General features: G+C 36.0%; 1 protein-coding gene across 4 annotated transcripts; it reads left to right on the plus strand.

The window, feature by feature from the left end:
* Nucleotides 1-6,419: 6,419 nt before the first annotated feature.
* LOC131016192 (protein HUA2-LIKE 3-like) lies at nt 6,420-17,128 on the plus strand. 4 transcript variants are annotated; one of them, XM_057944823.1, is made up of 13 exons: nt 6,704-6,844; nt 7,681-7,747; nt 8,530-8,606; nt 9,183-11,195; nt 11,285-11,720; nt 13,238-13,346; nt 13,477-13,586; nt 13,693-13,883; nt 15,051-15,537; nt 15,621-16,080; nt 16,171-16,332; nt 16,594-16,643; nt 16,719-17,128. In XM_057944823.1, exons 2-12 carry the CDS (start codon nt 7,724-7,726, stop codon nt 16,614-16,616), a joined length of 4,092 nt encoding a protein of 1,363 aa, XP_057800806.1. In that variant the 5' UTR covers nt 6,704-6,844; nt 7,681-7,723; the 3' UTR covers nt 16,617-16,643; nt 16,719-17,128. The 4 variants fall into 4 exon arrangements, with proteins under 4 accessions (XP_057800803.1, XP_057800804.1, XP_057800806.1 ...); XM_057944822.1 differs by having other exon boundaries at nt 6,705-6,844; nt 7,604-7,747; XM_057944820.1 differs by lacking the exon at nt 7,681-7,747 and having other exon boundaries at nt 6,420-6,844.
* The last annotated feature ends 563 nt before the right edge of the window (nt 17,129-17,691 follow it).

The following is a 17,691-nucleotide window of genomic DNA, read 5'->3' on the forward strand; positions in this document are numbered from 1 at the left end:
TTAATTAATGGTGTTGTAGATAAAGGATTAAATGTTAAAAAAATAAAATATAAAAATAAAATTAAAAAGAAATTAAAATAAATTTTTGAAGAACACTATCATAGATGACGTTGTTCATAAAGTGTCATCTATTTTAACTAAAAAACATGCACATAGATGACACTTTTCATAAAACGTCATCTATATTAATTCAGAAACAAGCACATAGATGACGCTTTTATACAGCGTCATCTATGTTATGTATACATGACACTTATGCATGAAGCTTCTTGTACAAGCGTCATCTATTTCAATCTTGACACTTCATATATGACGCTTTTTTTACAAAGCGTCATCTAAACTAAAAACGCGCTCATAGATGACACTTTTTAGAGAAAAGCGTCATCTATTTAGTGTCATCTATGTGCATTTTTCTAGTAGTGAATCTTGCCATTTTCAATGCATCAACAGGATTTTATGAGATTTGAAATACATGTTCATGTTTTTCTGTCATAAACTCATTTGCATCATCATAAACTCATTTGCATCATCATAATAATATCATTAGTCTGCAGACATTATATATTCTCGGTATGTGTCAACTATGAGAACTCATATAACATATATATACTAGGTGAAGAGAAGGAGGCCTCCTTCAAATCACCGTGACCGGCCGACTAGAGACGGTTCACGATCACCTCTGCGCACAAAACCTTTACTGTCATATAAATCAGTTAAAGGCCGATATCTTGCATCATGATCATAATCATGTCTTTCATAGAGGCAACATACCATCTCATTCTTATCAATAATAAATATGGCAAGATGACAATTTTCATAATACTCATCAATAATGCTTCAACATGCTTCATTTTCATAAGATTCATCAATAATGCTTCAACATGCTTCATTTTCATAAGATTTTGCATTTGAACTCATTATCATGGTAGCTAGCCATAATAGAGTTAGAATAAAGCCCACCTGTCTCAGGGGTCGAAGACGTAACGTTCAGAGTCGTACTAACGCCGGCCGTCACTCGAACCTTTGGTGGCGCACGTGGTTTAGATTGCCATGTGACAAAATAAACTCTAGTTAGAAATTAATCTAACTAATATCTAATACTTATACTTGCATCAATGCTTAATCTCATCTTATAACTTCTCCACTATTTACCCAATTGGACCTCCCAATTTAATTGGATATCTTATCCAATTAAAAGACTCTCAATCCGAGGTAAATAGCATCATATAAATCACATAGTCATTCATGCTTCAAATTACTCAATTAATCCATATAATATATATATATATGAATTATCTCAATACTCAAGTGACTTAAAAGTCACTCTATGAACTGAAATATTTTCCTTGTAAATAAATACTCAAATATTCATGTAAGCTTTGGAAAATATATAAAATTTTCTAGTAGCATTTTCATGCCATAACATGGTGTATTTATCCACCAAAACTTTGAAATCCTCAAAACAATTTCAAAGTAGAAATTTTCGGACTCTTCCAGTTTACCATTCTGCTTTGCCTCAACTTTAAAGAATAAACTGTTTTGACTCAGAAATCTCCTGGATTCGAGACTTACACCGTTGAAAACCTTTCTGAGTCTAGTTTTATTTTAAAAAAAGTAGAGTGAAAAAATCCAAGTGGTTTAAGAGATATGGGTGTTTTCCCACAGTCGACCAGATTCGGCAGTTTTGCACGACTGGAAGCTAGGATTTTTGAAAAAATAGTAAACGTTGTCCAAATGGTCTGAAATTTGACATGCATCTGTATAACACATGTATCTTTCTACCATAAAAATTTGGGAGGCTGAATAATTTTGGAAGTCACTGAAAAGTGTGACTCAAGGGACTGTCTTTCTAGATTTCCGGCGAAAATGTGCAGTAAAAGTTTTACATTTTTAAAAAGTAGTAAACGAAGTCCAAATGACTTGAAATTTTACCAGAGCTTACAAGACACATATATATACACACTGTAAAATGTTTAAGATTTTTGGACAAGGGAAACCTCGTCGACTCATCAGTCCAGAACGTAAGAAGTTTTCTCAAAATGGTTGAAACAACAACATTTACACATATAATCATAGATCTACAATTTCACCATCATGCTCATGCATTTTCTCACTAATAACTCATCATGCTTCAATTATCATAACATATAACCCTCTCAAGGGTTTTCAAGAATATAGCTTCCCTTCTCATGCGTCTAACATGTAGAGGTGTATGAGTATATGAGGAGTAGTGGAAAGTTTGAAGGAGTTCATATGCTTTCTTTCACCAACATTTTCGAAAATCATAAGCGTAGAGAGGGGACTATCATGCTTCAATATGCTTCAATATACATGCGTATACATCATAAAAATATATATACGTAACATAAGAGGAGGATTGAGGTTGCTACCAACAAGATCAATGGAGGTGGAGTAGAAGATGATGCGTAGTATGCTTGGAGCTTGTGCTTGAAGCTTGGAGCACACTCGATGACTTTAGTGTGAAGGTAGAACACTTTTGGTTTCCTTAACTCTTTCCAAAAATGGTGAAATAAGGAGAGAAGTGTGGTGGAGTGAGGAGTGGAGGCTGCCGAAAATAAAGGGGGAGAAAGAGAAGAGGAGAGCTTGCTTTGATGAGGTGATGTGATGGTGTGATTTGCTTCATTAATGCATATCTTGCAGTAACTAAGATAATAAATGGTGAGGATGTCATCCTCTTAATGGTGCAGGAAAATGATAAGAGAGAGATCGAGCAAGGGGGAGGGAGAGAAGCTCGTGCATGTGCATGTGTGAGCTTAAAAATGAGGATTGTGTTGGCTAGATAGGTTAGCCTTTTTAGGGGAATGGTTAATGGTGCAGGTGAGTCTCATTTAAGGAAGAGAAAGAGAAGAGTGTGAGGGAGAAGTAGAGACCGAGAGAGAGTGATAGGAGAAGAGAGATCGAGAGGAGTGAGGAGAAGAGAGATCGAGGGGAGTGAGGAGAATTTCTCTCAATTATGATATTACTAATATCATAATAACAATGCATCAATAAATCATATGTGAATATTCTACCTCGTAAAATATTAATATCACATAGACATTTCAATCAAATATAGGGCGAAAATATGTCTCTCAAATAATAGGATTTATAAGGCCCGCGAAAAAATAATATCGCCTCCTATTAAACTCTCAAAATAATTCTTATCTCAATTATTCGCCCACGTGCATAATTCCTCTAGCTACTATTTAAACTCAATTTAAAACGAGCTAGGGCACAATTAGTTTCTCAAAATACGGGGTGTTACACTAATCTACTGTGAATAATAATTCCAAAGAAAAATATATCAAGTAAGAATTTAATGAACTAATGAAGATAGGAATATCATTTTATTCCACATTCATCCCATCATAATTCTCAAGCGGGTCAAACAATATCGGCCCTAACCCTAAACCTTCAATTTTCGGGCTAGTCCATCAGGCCGAAAATTTTACAAAAATAATTACTTCTTTGTCCCAATTATCTTGAGGCATTTCTTTTGGGCACATAATTTGAGGAGCTTATATTTAGTGTTTTTAGTGTATTAGTATGGACATCCGTGAGATGCATGCCGAATATCGAAATTAAACGATATGTTTAAATAAGTAAGTATAAATATTAAATAGAATTAAAATATAAATAAATTCAAATATGTTTTAAAGATAAAATAAAATAATCCACATCAATTACTCCATAAAACTTTGAATTTAAAAAGGTAATATTCAACTTTGTATAAAATGCAATGATAATTATAGTTATTAATTTTTTTAAAAATTTAACGAAGATAGAGAAAATAAAATATTTTTAAGTTTTCATAACTTATTCATTTTAAATTCATTTTTGATAATTTTTATACCATATTAAATATTTTATCACGAACTTATATTTAATTAGATGCATATTAATATTTCTTCATAAATCAATAAGTTATGAAAACTTAAAAATATTTTACTCCCTTCGTCCACGAAAGAACTTTCTAGGAGGAGTTAGGGGTGAGCAATCGGTCGGTTCGATCCAATCTCCTAAAACCAAATCATCCAATTTTTTTTTTTAAAAAATCAACCAATCCAAACCAAAAAATTACTTCAAAATTGATCTGATCCGAACCATACTTTTAAGTAAGAGTACAATTGAGAGACGGGTGCATGCAGGCTGGTCAAAGCTCATACTTTAGCCATAAAGCCTGATTTAACAGCTCCAAACAAGCTGTTAAGATTGAGATTCTCCTCAGGAGCCTTAGAATTAGATAAGATACTTGATAAAATCAAATTTACGAATATGCACAACACAATGCATATTGATGAGAAATAGTTTATATCACTAAGAGGTCACACATATTTTACTTAGCATCAAGAGAGGCTGAGCCACATAGGATAGATAAAAGTAAAAAAACTCATTTCAAAAATTACGTTTATATGTGTCGTGTGTAGACATTTATATGTAGATAATGAAGATATTTTGTTTGATTAAAAAATTGAAAAAAAATCCATCCACAAAGGAAGTTCCAATAAAGAGAAACACTAAAAATAAAGTTGCAAGCACACTAGACAAAGACTATTGATATACCACAAAAGAAGTTTTTAAAGTGTGCTTAATCAATAAGGTATGGAATGCAACATATATATGTATGAAATGTAATCACAAGTTGGTTTGTCTGGAATTAAAGGTTGCCTTATAGTAGATATCTTTATTTAATGCTTTATTCCTATTTTATTTCTAATGCAATGAGAAGTAAATGTTGAATTTTTTTCCAAATAAATACAAGTGTATTTGATTATGCTTTTGATGAGGACGGAATTAGGGATATTTTTTTTATAAGGACAACTCAAATAAGATATACGAACCTTATCTAAGGCCCAGGTATACAAGACTATACAAGACCATGAATGATATGTTAAATTCATATTTTTTTAATAATCTCGCAGGTTTAAAGTCACACTTGACAGATATGAAGCAACTACAAATCTTTACAATTTCTTCATGTTCATAACTCGATTTCTTTCCAAACTTATCAACTTTCTACCTACTCCATTCAATGCAAGGTTGCCATATATAACTTAAATTCAGATTATATATGCAATTAAGTCCAAATAGCCATATGGGGTAAGCAATAAAATCTACATACAACATAACAATGCAAGGCCTCATATAAATGATAGTGATTCAGATTTTAGGGCTGCTGCAACCCAAAATGGCTTCAACATCACACTAGTGCAATAACCCCCAAATTCTCCACACACATAATTCCCCACAAAGAAAAGGCTTCATAAACACGATTTCAGCCCAGGTGTTAACTGAAAAGGCGACTTCATCGAATGGCTTATTTGCAATTAAGTCTTTAGAGTTTGTTATGCATGCAGAGCATGCATGCTCGTCTAATATGCTCCTGTTGTGCATCTATGGTGGGGATTAAGTTGAGCTGAAATGTGAGGGGTATATGTAGATTAGCGGTTCCACTTTTCAATTGTTGTTGTTCATTTTCATTCATTGGGTTTGTATGAGAGAGTGAACAAGCTTAGAGCAATAGGAAGAAGAAGATTGAGAGCTACTGGGAAAGCATGGTTGTGCGTGTGTGTTATTGCCTAAATCTGTACTTTTGCATTTTTTGTCTTGATCTAATAATATACTTTCGGTTGATCCCGTGGACGTAGGTTCATTCGTGAACTGCACCATGTAATTGCTCGCATATTGTGTTTTTTGTTTGTAGCCCGTTTAAATCTAATTCGATTGGTAATCTTCTCGAGTAAGATTAACAATGATTATATTTCTTTCGTTTTCATGTAAGAGTTTTTTGAAAACAAAAACATATTCCATAAGAATTAAAGCTTTATTATCAAAATAAAAAATAAAGTAATGAAATCTAACAACAAAAAATAAGAGAATTTTTTATTAATCGGATCAACTCATTTGATTTTCGGGCTATTCTATCAAGCTCGAATTATTTTCAATATAGGCCATTTGACCTAATCTCTTTTTGCCATAACATTTTTCTTATCGATCTATTCAAATCGATTTGTCTATTTAGAGCAAATTTTCAAAAATAAAATAAAAATGCTATCTCTTATTTTTTTTTACTTTTGGAAGAGGGGGAGTAGTGGGGTTTGAACCCTGAACCTCATTGTTCGTAAACAGGACTTCGCATTGCTTGGTGTCCCCTCGGGGATGGAAAAAAAATGCTCTCTTCATCATACCAAACATGTCCTATGTGGTTGAAGGCAATGCCGCAACTCGCAAGTTTGGAATTCATTCAGACAAAAAAAAAAAAAAATAGTAATGGGCCCAAAATAGGCCCTGTCATAAATCAATTTGGGCTCTATAAGCGGCCTGCGAAAATCCCGTACGTGAACGATAACGTAATCTGTACAGCAGTGCACGTTAGCGCCAACCCCTTCCTTAAAACAAACCAACACATTCATATCTGTTTTACCAAATTCTCACAGCTTTCCTTCCACAAAACACTCACCCAACAAGGCTAAACCATTCTCTTACTCCCCAACCCCACCCTACCCTACGCTCTGTGACGAGGATTTAGGGTTTCTCTGTCTACTCCATTGAGCTCAGTGTGCTCAATTATATCTGAATGAGGGAGTTTTTTTACACTCAATTTTCTTTTTGGATAATAATTGGGGTACATGCAAAAATTAGAGTAGGATACTAGGGTTTTCTGCTGTTGCTTGATTTGATCTTTCAATGTCTGGGGATAAGTAGTTGGTGTAGTAGTTTGATGGCGCCGAGCCGGAGAAAAGGTGCCAATAAGGCTGCGGCAACAGCCGCCGCCCGGCGGAAATGGAAAGTAGGCGATCTTGTGCTTGCTAAAGTCAAAGGATTTCCGGCGTGGCCCGCGACGGTATGTCTTTAATTTCCTGCGCGGAATGCTTATCCTTTTTTTTTTGGGGGGGGGGGGTGTTTAGTGAGGCTCTAATGCTTGCTAGTTTTGTCTGTTCTGGGATTTTGTGCGTTGTTTATGTGGTATCCATTGATCTGATGTGGTAATTGTAATTTTGGCTTGGAATATGTTTTCTTGCCCTCTTGAAGTAGGTTTGCAGGCGTACTTGATGTTTATTTTGGTAAGATAGCATAATCTCTAAAGAACTTGGGAAACGAATTTGCAAGTTGTTTTTTAAGGAATCTGTGGAGATTGGATTACATTACCGTGAGTTCTTCCCTTCTTAGGAACTTGCTACTGTTTATCTAGTCTACTATTCGTCTTGCAAGTAAGTAGCTCCCTGGTTGTTGACTTCCGGTAGGATCATCTTTTTGGCGTGAACTTGTCGGACCATACCGCCCAAGACATATTGGGATGTTATTTTAGTGAGTAGTCTGGAAAGTTTATCATACATGACTTGGTTATATATCAGAGCTTTCATATGGCGTTTGTTTGTTTTTCCTATTTAAAGTTGTATTTATGCATCATGGTGACATTTTTTTGAAATTGATCAAACAAATTTAACTAAGATATAGAAGAAAGTGTTTTCCTTATTGTATCTTTTTATTATATTTGTTGCTTGTGCTGTTTCTTTTGTTCAACATGCCCACTATTACCATGGGAGTATTCCTCTCTCTCCTTTTGCATTAGGCAAATATTTAACCTCCAAAAATGTCACAGGAAAAACAAGAGATGCCCTTGTAGAAGATCATATGCTTTATATTTTTGAGGAATAACGAGTTGGATTTTCGTTATAGGGCACATGGCTCTCAGAATCAATTACTGGGCAAAGGGAGCAAAATGATGGTTAGGGTTGAGGGAATGGTGAGAACAGTTTGTTGGGTTCGACAAAATTGTTACATCGTACACTTGTTCTGCAATTTTGCCTTTAGGCCCCATTAAAGAAGAATTATAGAAGCATATATGGATTTGACGTATCTAATAATGGAGAGGAGTAGAGATGAACTGGGATGAGAAATGAATATCACCCCCATGATTTTACCATGCCATGATTCATATATCTTATAGAGTTCTTCTTTCAAATTCGGAGAAAGGAATGTCACTAATCAGTTAGATCATAATTTTCTATCCTATATGTATGATTCGGATTTCGGAGTTTTGTGCGTTCTTGGAATCCATGAAGGTTTACAAACCTAAGCATGTGAATCGTGTAACCGTTATACATCTTTGCACGTGTAACCTTTATACATCTTTGCATATAACTTCTTTGCGTATAACTTCACTTAATGAACTTACCAAACTCATTTGCACCAACTTTGTGTTATTAGCTAATAATAGTATAGGCGCACAAAAAGCTAGTAATAGTATAGGTGGCTTTTGTGCTGTACTATATTGGGTATTTTTTTTAGTAGTAGATTATGATCCTATTGTTTTATGAAGCATGTTTTGGATGGAAATCAGACATGATTTGCCATATATTTGGGGTCCACATACTTTACCAATTCAATTCTACACAAATAATTTTTCCTTGATAGTTCGATTTCTTGATCTGAGGATTCATGGCTTATACACAGTTTCTGGTGAAATTTTTCTTTACTTTCTTCAGGGTAGCTGTTGAAATTTTTAACAACAATTTTCCATGGCAGGTGAGTGAGCCAGAAAAGTGGGGTTACACTGCTGACTGGAAGAAAGTAGTAGTACATTTTTTTGGGACTGAACAAATGTGAGTTCTTTGCTTGCTCAGGTTATATTGCTTTAAAATTACTAAACTTTTCCTGTGTGCTTCAGTTTCCCTTTTCATTAATTTATGAAATTCCTATTCAGATAAAACTATATTTAATAGAATAACCCAATGAGCTTCTTTCTTTGGATTCCTTGTTATCAAGTTCCCATAGTACATCTTTATAAATTCCTTTGCTTTTATGTAATTGGTGCCAAAGCTTATGTTTTTGGAGTTGCACTTTATATATCTTTGTGTATGCATGTATGCATCCTATATATGTATGTATCTATCAATTTGAGAACAGAACATGTAAACAAGCACGATAGATTTATTATCATGAGTTTTCGTCTTCTTAAGTGTGGATCTTTACACATTTGCTTAACTTCTTAAGGTAATTCTTATTAAAATCAAATTTCAAAAAGATTTGAATAGCTGCATTGAAATGGAATTATACTTTTATTTGTGTGTTTAATGCTACATTGGAAGTTCATGTAGATAGTGGATATCCTGGGTAAAACATTATCACGGCCTGTGTTACTGTTTATGACCCTTTTTTCTAAAACGGGTCTTGTACAGTGCTTTCTGTAATCCTGCTGATGTAGAAGAATTCACGGAAGAGAAGAAGGTGTCTCTATTAGGAAGACGCCATGGAAAAGGCGCTGATTTTGTCCGTGCAGTGAATGAGATAATAGATTGCTTTGAGAAATTGAAGAAACAAGACCAAGGCACTAAGGCTAATGGTACCGATGGAGCTGATATAGCCAATGAGAACATAGATGGATCTTTGACTGAATGTGTGAAAGATGATGGTGTAGTAGTTACAGTTAAACAGCTTTCTACTGGGACCACTAATGATCTAAATTCATTAACTGAGGCTGCTTTAGCTGCAGCTGCTGAAGATGCTTTGCATGATGAGGAGATGCAATTGAACGAGATACCTTCTAAAATGGTGTCTCCAGAAACACCTACATCTGCAACTTATTTGGTAAGAGACCAATCTGATGTTGGTAGACCTAAAAAAAGTGGCTTGAGGAGGAGGAAATCTACCCGAGTGTTGAGAAGTTCATCAAGGGTAGATGCTAGTAGACCCCAAAGTACCCTGATGCCTTCTACCAGCAACACTAGGAGCTCTAGACGGGCAGGTGCAAATGTATCAGATGATAGATCTTTGAGAAGAAGTAAGAGGATTGTGAAGTCGACTGATGATTCTGTTGGGGAGGATGTTGACTCACTTGCTTTTGTATCAAGTGATAGCAATGAAGAGAGTGATTCTGGAATTATGACTATGAACTATTCCACCAATGATGGCAGCACTGGTGACTCTAGTTGTAAGCCAGTGGGATTGGAGCAGCCCTTGACTGAAAATAATGAGGGGGAGACTGAGTTGAGCAATAGGCTTGACTTTCAAAGTAACAATATTGTCTTCAAGAAAAAAAGGAAACCTAATAGAAAAAGACACAATAATGATACAGTTGAGGCAGCTAAACCTGATGTAGTAGCTTCAGACTCAGGAATACTGAAAAATGCATGTGTTTCCCCCACTTTTAGTGAGAAAGCAGCCCAAAAGTATGCTAAGGATGATGGTGATCAACACTTGCCCCTAGTAAAGAGAGCCAGAGTTCGTATGGGGATGCCATTGCCAACAGCAGAGGAAGAAGTCACTTTAGTACTTAAAGAAGAAAAAATATCTGAAGCTCCTCGGGGTCTTGTTACTGAGTCCTCTGAACCTCTGAGTCTCCAGGTAGATCGTGCTGACACAGGATCTGTTAGAGAAGGTCCAACTTTTTCATCTCCATTACATGCAAGGGTTGTGAAGCCTATTCTTTATGAAACTGGAAAGAATTATGTGGATGGGGAAGCTGCTTTACCTCCATCTAAGCGCCTTCATCGTGCCTTGGAAGCTATGTCTGCTAATGTGGCTGGCGATTGTGAACGAGCTTCAGATTGCTCAGCAGCTCCAAATATTCAAAGCAATGGGTATTGTCCTTCCTTTTTGGAAAGCCCTGAGCTGTCAATGGAAAAGAGAGCTAAGGTTGAATTGGAATCGGAATCAACTAAGAGCCTGAGAAATGGTGACTCTCTAGTGAATGCTTCTGCGTTCTGTATGATGTCAGATGCGGAAACTCCAAAAAATGATACAGAAACTGTATTGAATTGTGTTAAAACTCATGGTATTGAGAGCTCGGATCCTGTATTTTGCAGAGGATCAGTTGAAGGTGCTGATAATAAACGTCTAAAGTTGTCCATGTTAAATGATGCTCCTGCAGAAACTGATGCTGAGCATCATGTAAAACAAGATTCTCTTAATGTTAGTGAGCAGTCCACTAATTTGAACTGCATTGCAGCCGGTACGACAATATCTTCTGCCAATCACTGCAAGACTGTATGCTCAGACTTGAAAGAAGTTGCTGAGAAATCTGATCCTGATATTTCGCAGATGAACTCAGATTCTGACTGTGTGGAGGGAATTGGTGGTTGTTCACCTAATGATGACACCCGTGTCCAGCTTGACAGTGCAGATGGTGGCGGTGATGAAACAAATAAGACGAAGCATCTCCTATTACCTGAGAATAACCACGACAGTAAGCGGTAAACTTTTAATATACCTGTCTATGGTTTTTTGTTTACTTGATTTAACTTGCTTTATAATGTTTGACATTTCATATTTGTATTTTCAGGACTGAGTTTGTGGAAGAAGCATGTTCACCATTGCTCTCGGGCAATACTCCTGCAAAGGTTCTGAATAGCGGTCATCGTCATTCTATACTTCATTCTGCTTCTATATCTTATGGCCACATAGAAGATAGAACTGTTTCAATCACTCAGTCTACCTCATCATTGACTGACGGGGCATATGGTGCAAAAGCATCGCCTCCAAGTTCTTCCATATGCAACTTAGCTTCATTAGACAGTAATAATGAACATAATAGCTCTTCCAGTACAGATGTCCAGTTGCATCAAGAAAAGGCTAAACTTTCTGGAAAATGTACCAGCAAAGATGAATCTTTGTCATCCTTTCAAGCAATCATTAGATCTTTGACGAGAACCAAAGAGAGCATAGGCCGAGCTACACGGATAGCAATTGACTGTGCGAAACTTGGTTTTGCAACTAAGGTAGATTTTTCTTATAGTGCAGATCATTTTGTAGCCCCAAATTTTGCCAAGACCTCATTTAGTTTGAATAATTTGCCTTCATTTCAGCGCCCTTGAGCCTTTTACTTGTCTGTGAACAACCACATTCATGATATAAGACTTGTACATTCTGTGGTAGACACTTTCATTATCCTTATGCTCTGATTCAATTATTGGTTTGTTGAAATGCTTGTTTGGTTACTTTGGTATTCTCCTTTATTGAGCTTATTTCATTCTGGGCACCCTTATGTTTATCTTAAACTATGAAGCACCGGTACGTTTCTGAGGGTAGCGTCCGAGTATTAAAACGAAAAAAATACGAATACGTGTAAATACGTATTTAATACGTCTTTTTCGTTTTTTTTCGTATTTTTGTTTTTAGGGTTTGAGAAATACGTTTTTAATACGCCTGTTGACTAGAAAATACGTTTGACCCAATTTAAAAAAGAAAAAAAAGAAGACCAAGCCTACTGACGCGAATTAGTTCTCTGAATTTCTCATCACCTAAACCCTACATATATGCAAGCGGCGCAAATCCCAGCCCATTCTCCGCCGTCGCGACTGCTGCCGAGACTGCCGCCGCCGCTGTTCTGGAGCAGTTCATGAATTGGAGTGTGAAATCCCAGCCCATTCTCCGCCGTCGCGACTGCCGCCGCCGCTGTTCTGGAGCAGTTCATGAATTGGAGTGTGAATTGGGTTTATATTGGGGGTGCGTATCGTGGAAGATTGGGGGTTAATCGATGGGTTAAATTCTAAATATTTAACACTCTAATATTGATGGTAGGCGGTGGGTATATTGGGGTGGGTCTAATTATGTTATTTATTTACTTGGGTGGCCGATTGGTGTAGGTAAGGGGTGGGTTTAATTTTATTATTTATTTATTTACTTCTAAGTTTTAAGAATTAAGTAGTTATTTTTTATATTTGGTTATGAATTAGTTTCTATGATATATATATTAATATTATTTATAAAATTATTATAAAAATTAAAACGTATTTTTAACGTATTCGTATTGTGATTTTTGGGATATTGACGTATTTTCGTTCTCGTCTCGTATCGTATTTCGTATTCGTACCGGTGCTTCCTAGATCTTAAATAATGCATCTTTCTTGCTTCCTTTCTTTCTTAGGGAGGAAGTAGAGAAATGTGATATTTGTTCAATATCTGCTTTCCCCTGCTCAAAGAAGTTATCAAACGAAGTCTGGCATTTGATTTTCTAGGAGAAAATAGTATTAAACGAAAAATTCTCATTATGCATTTGAGTCTCTTTTGGCTGTAGTTTCTGATTTGTCACTTCTTGATCTCGACATGTTGACTAATGAGATCCCTCACCTTATGTTGTAGGAATTCTCCATCCTAGTTTTCTGCTACATGACCTTATTTAACAAAACGCTCTAGCTGATTTTTTATGAAGTGGTTTACTTGGAGATTAATGCTGTTAGATGTTAGAGTGCACCACAGTGACAATTTGTAATTGCTTTTACTTTTTGTGATCTAGGTGGTGGAAATACTTGCCCGAAATTTGGAAAGTCAGTCAAGTTTGCACAAAAAAGTTGACTTGTTTTTCCTTGTTGATTCTATTACTCAGTGCTCCCGAGGCATAAAGGGTAAGTTATTTTAGTTTTATCTTTACAGTACGATTTGCTAATTGTGTAACCTTCTATGTACCTCATCATGGCATAGTGTATGCATTTGATTGCATGCAAGATATGTATGCTGAATCATATTGCTCTTCAGGTGATGGTGGTGTTTATCCCTCTGCGATCCAGGCACTTTTACCCCGATTATTGTTAGCTGCTGCTCCTCGTGGTGGTAGTTCTCGTGAAAATCATCGACAATGTTTGAAAGTTAGTGGACTAATTCCCAACTGTGCAGCTCTTTGAACTTCTTCTGCTCATGTATTCCTTAAGAAAAATATGGCTGTAATACTTCCTTTACTCTGTTGATGGGTAGGTTTTGAGAGTGTGGCAGGAGCGAAAGATCTTTCCTGAACCAATAATCCGCCACCACATTCGTGAGCTTGATGTCCTTTGTGGTACCGGTTCATATTCTATTGTTGGCTCTCAACAACCCCAGAGAAATGAAAGGGCTTTTGATGATCCTATAAGAGAAATGGAGGGTATGCTAGTGGACGAATATGGCAGGTAATTTGGTTTGGTTGCAGTATGTATAGTCTATATTTATAACTTATTAAAGTGGTTTTATGTCACTTTTTTTGGATTCTTGCCACACTTACATTTAATGATGATTGATTACAGTACCCTCTATAGTCTATCTTTGAGATGTTGAAAGTTCTTCCACCTAGTATTTTAGCCTTCATTTTACATTACAAAGTCCTTTTTGTATCTTTTTAACATTTTATGAATTTTAACACTTCAGGTGTCTTCTAAACTTCCATTTTGCTCTAAATCATTTCTTTGGCCAGCACTAAATCTAAGAACATATTTTAATACGTTGTCAAGTCCTTGATTTGTTTACATTTTATGAGTAATAGTTTTAGGTGTCTCTTATAGTTCCATTTTGATCTGATTTTATTATGTCTAAAGCCACGATCAAACCAATAACATACCTTATTAAGGTACTAACACTTGGTTTTCAAGTTTCAAGTTCCATTTTCCTCTAGTGATTTTATTCTTAAACCTGAAGACATATTTCATTGTGATTAACTTTTATACCACAATATAATGATATTGTTTGTTGTACATGAATATAATGTCTATATGTAAAACAATAATCAATATAATATAATTAGCGCAGATTGAAATTAATGATGACACATTTTATGATTTGTTCAACAAAAATGAAGCATAAAGAATTAGTGCTCATTAATTTCATGGTAAAGATGAAAAAAGGTTGGCACTACTTAATGGTTATTTCAAGTATAGAACATAAAATGTCCTTTGATGTGTTGAATTATTGACACCCAGGAATGTTAAAGGTATCACTTGCACTAGCGAATATGAATTGACATACCATGTGTCCCTTGAATTAGTTTTTGGAGTTATGATTAATCCCATATTGTTTATTATCTCAATCCTCCCAATTCATTTCATTCAAGTGAAAATTATGTTCTCTACTGAATATGATAAGATACCATTCCACTATTATAACTTGTTATAGAGGAAAAGTTATGAACCATAATCGTTTATTCATCATATACTACCTAATGAAATATATACATAGCACATGTGACATATTTTGCAGTATGACTAATAAAGTGAAGGTTTAATCTTTGTTCTAAATTAACTGTTGTCCTTAAAGATGATGAGAAGTTCCATACTACTACTAATCTGCTTCATCTTTTTCTTTAGCAATTCAAGCATTCAGCTTCGTGGTTTCTGTATGCCTCCTATGCTTAGGGATGTTGTTGGTGGTAGTGATTCTGATGGAGAGGGCTATGAGGCTGTTACTCCAGAGCATAATGTTGAAAGTCATGATGGAGAAAAGACTCCAGTTCCAGCAGTTGAAAAGTGCAGCCACATCTTGGAAGATGTCGATGCTGAGCTTGAAATGGAGGATGTGGCTCCATGTTGCGAAGGAGAAATTGCTTCCACCAGTAATATTGCTGGAGCAGATCAGACAGTGCCAAATCATCAACCCAACAACCATTATGGAGTGCCATTTACCCCTCAACAACCTAAGGAAGGGGCACTTACATCTACTACTTCATCAAGTTCTACCTTACCTCCACCACCACATGCACCTTCACTTCATACACCTGCAGGATCTGCCTTTTCCAATGGAGTATGTAATTCTGTTCCAAATGGTCCAGAGTCAAAGCCTTACTCTAGTCGTCAGGTTTCTTTCTATCTTAGCTTAACTACAATTGCTGCTACTTCGTTGGGTAAATAGTTATTTATTGATATTTGTGCATCTGCCAGGAGTGCAAGAGTCATTTTCTGGCCAACAGATCCAACAAGAGTGTTTTTGCAAGAATCAAGCCAGCGGCTACTGATGCTGTGCACCATCATGTTCGTGAAAATGAAGATTTTGAAGGCCAGAGGCATAGACAGATGCCCGATTCTAATAGTGCTTGTTCTTACAGCGATCGACCTACCTCCCATGTATCTGGACGTGCTTCTAATAGCAGCCAGCAAACTGATTCTCTCAACAAGGGTTTTCATTTGCGACCTCCTCATCCTGCTCCTTCTAATCAATTTTCATATGTGCACGAACAAAGGATACAATCACGGAGGAATGCTCCACCATCTTCACATTCCAATAGATTCCATACACGCGGCGCAGAAAATGGGAACTTCTATAAGGTTCGTGGCAGGAATAAATTTGTACCACATGACAATATTGGGGAGTCGTGGAGACCTCCATTTCCGTCAATCTCTGGTAATTCTGTCTTTCCTTGCTTGTGCTCTAGTGTCTTTGTCGTTCCTTATTGTTTAGATATTGTCAATCACAGCCTTTCTTCTCTCTCAGGTCCATGCTACCCAGATGATCGTTCACCCATGTCATACAGTGGTCCTCCTTGTGAGCCACCATTTCCCAACAATAGATGGAATTTCCCTCCGCGACCCATGAACCACAGGCATTTTAATTACATGCCATCTTCTGAAGGTCCTTTTCCTGTGGCAAATAGAGGTATGGAATCTATCCCCATATGGCGTACAAGTTAATCTAATTTTACCAAAGTTTTTAGAAAATTGATTAATTCCAATCATATGCCAGTTGGTATATATATTTAGAACCCTGATTGTTGCCTTATTGTGAATTTGTGATGTATATATGGTTGTTTTCAGTGCTGCATAATAAAAATTGCCACTTTGTGCAAATTTGTGGTTAGCATATATTTTCGACTTGAACACTACGTTCTTACCTTAATAATTGTCTTCGTGGATTTAGGTCATTTCTGGAGACCGAGATAAGTTTTCTGAGACAGCTGCTTCAAACTGGTATTATTGATTGACAACTTGTTTTATTTTGTCTTCGTGTTCTCCTTTTCACTTATTCTCTTATCTCTCTGTTAGGTTGGATTTATTTTGACAATGCGACTTGCTGTAAGAATACCCCTTGTGATCAAGTACTGTGGGATTACAAAAGTTTTGACATTGCTCTGGCCAAGGAAGAAAAACAGCATGCTTTTTCATTCAATTGTAGATATGCATGCATCTATTCTATTCTATGGCTGCCTGGAGGGGTGACGTCGTGTAACCTCTAGGCTACTACACCTGCATATATCCGAATCAAGTTCAACTGCTCCCAAATTTTGACAAAGTGTAAACATAGTGTATGTAGGCCATTGTAGGATTTGAATTTAACCTTTTTTTTTTTTTTTGAGAAGTGTAATTTCATTCTCAAGCACCCGTCACTGTAAAAATGCCTGATGATAACGATTGATGCTGTGTGAATATAATCGTAAATTGATTTATCTGTGTTATTATCCTGATTCTTTTGCTTTTGTGGGCTAATGCTGCAATGATACTGGTTTTTTGCATTGAAATTGTTCACTAGTGAGGCTGATTTCTCTAGAGAGATTTTGGTGCATTTTACATTATATTTATATGATTTATTAACAAGCTTCAACTTTTGTTTATTCTCCGAAACTGGACCGAATCATAATAGGCCATTTATGGCTGGAAATATGTAGATTGAGGGTAAAGCTCAATGTGGAAGTTGTTTGTACCTATTTGCTTCAATGTTTCTCCCAGCATTCTTCATTTCAACTTCTCATTTCGAAGAACTGTTATATTTACTTAGAAGTTCCTTCAAAACATGTACTAATGAGCTTGTTTGATATACGTGATAATAACCTTTTTTTTTTTTTTACAGCAGCCCGTCGAAATTCGACGGCAATTCATTATCATGTAAATATGTAGAATTATTTAATCTAATTTTTAATTCATGAATGTCATTTAATTAAAACAAAAAGGTGGCCAGAATGAAATAAGCTCAATAAAGGAGAATACCAAAGTAACCAAACAAGCATTTCAACAAACCAAT

Source organism: Salvia miltiorrhiza, chromosome 3 (assembly GCF_028751815.1).
Source record: "Salvia miltiorrhiza cultivar Shanhuang (shh) chromosome 3, IMPLAD_Smil_shh, whole genome shotgun sequence".
In the NCBI taxonomy this organism is placed as follows: domain Eukaryota; kingdom Viridiplantae; phylum Streptophyta; class Magnoliopsida; order Lamiales; family Lamiaceae; genus Salvia; species Salvia miltiorrhiza.

Bases quoted from the DNA above. Each gene is read 5' to 3' on its own strand.
- LOC131016192 (XM_057944820.1), top strand. From the start codon at position 6,722: ATGGCGCCGAGCCGGAGAAAAGGTGCCAATAAGGCTGCGGCAACAGCC. The intron at 13,884-15,050 runs GTAATTTGGTTT...CTTTTTCTTTAG, and splicing joins CTAGTGGACGAATATGGCAG to CAATTCAAGCATTCAGCTTC. The intron at 16,081-16,170 runs GTAATTCTGTCT...CTTCTCTCTCAG, and splicing joins TCCATTTCCGTCAATCTCTG to GTCCATGCTACCCAGATGAT.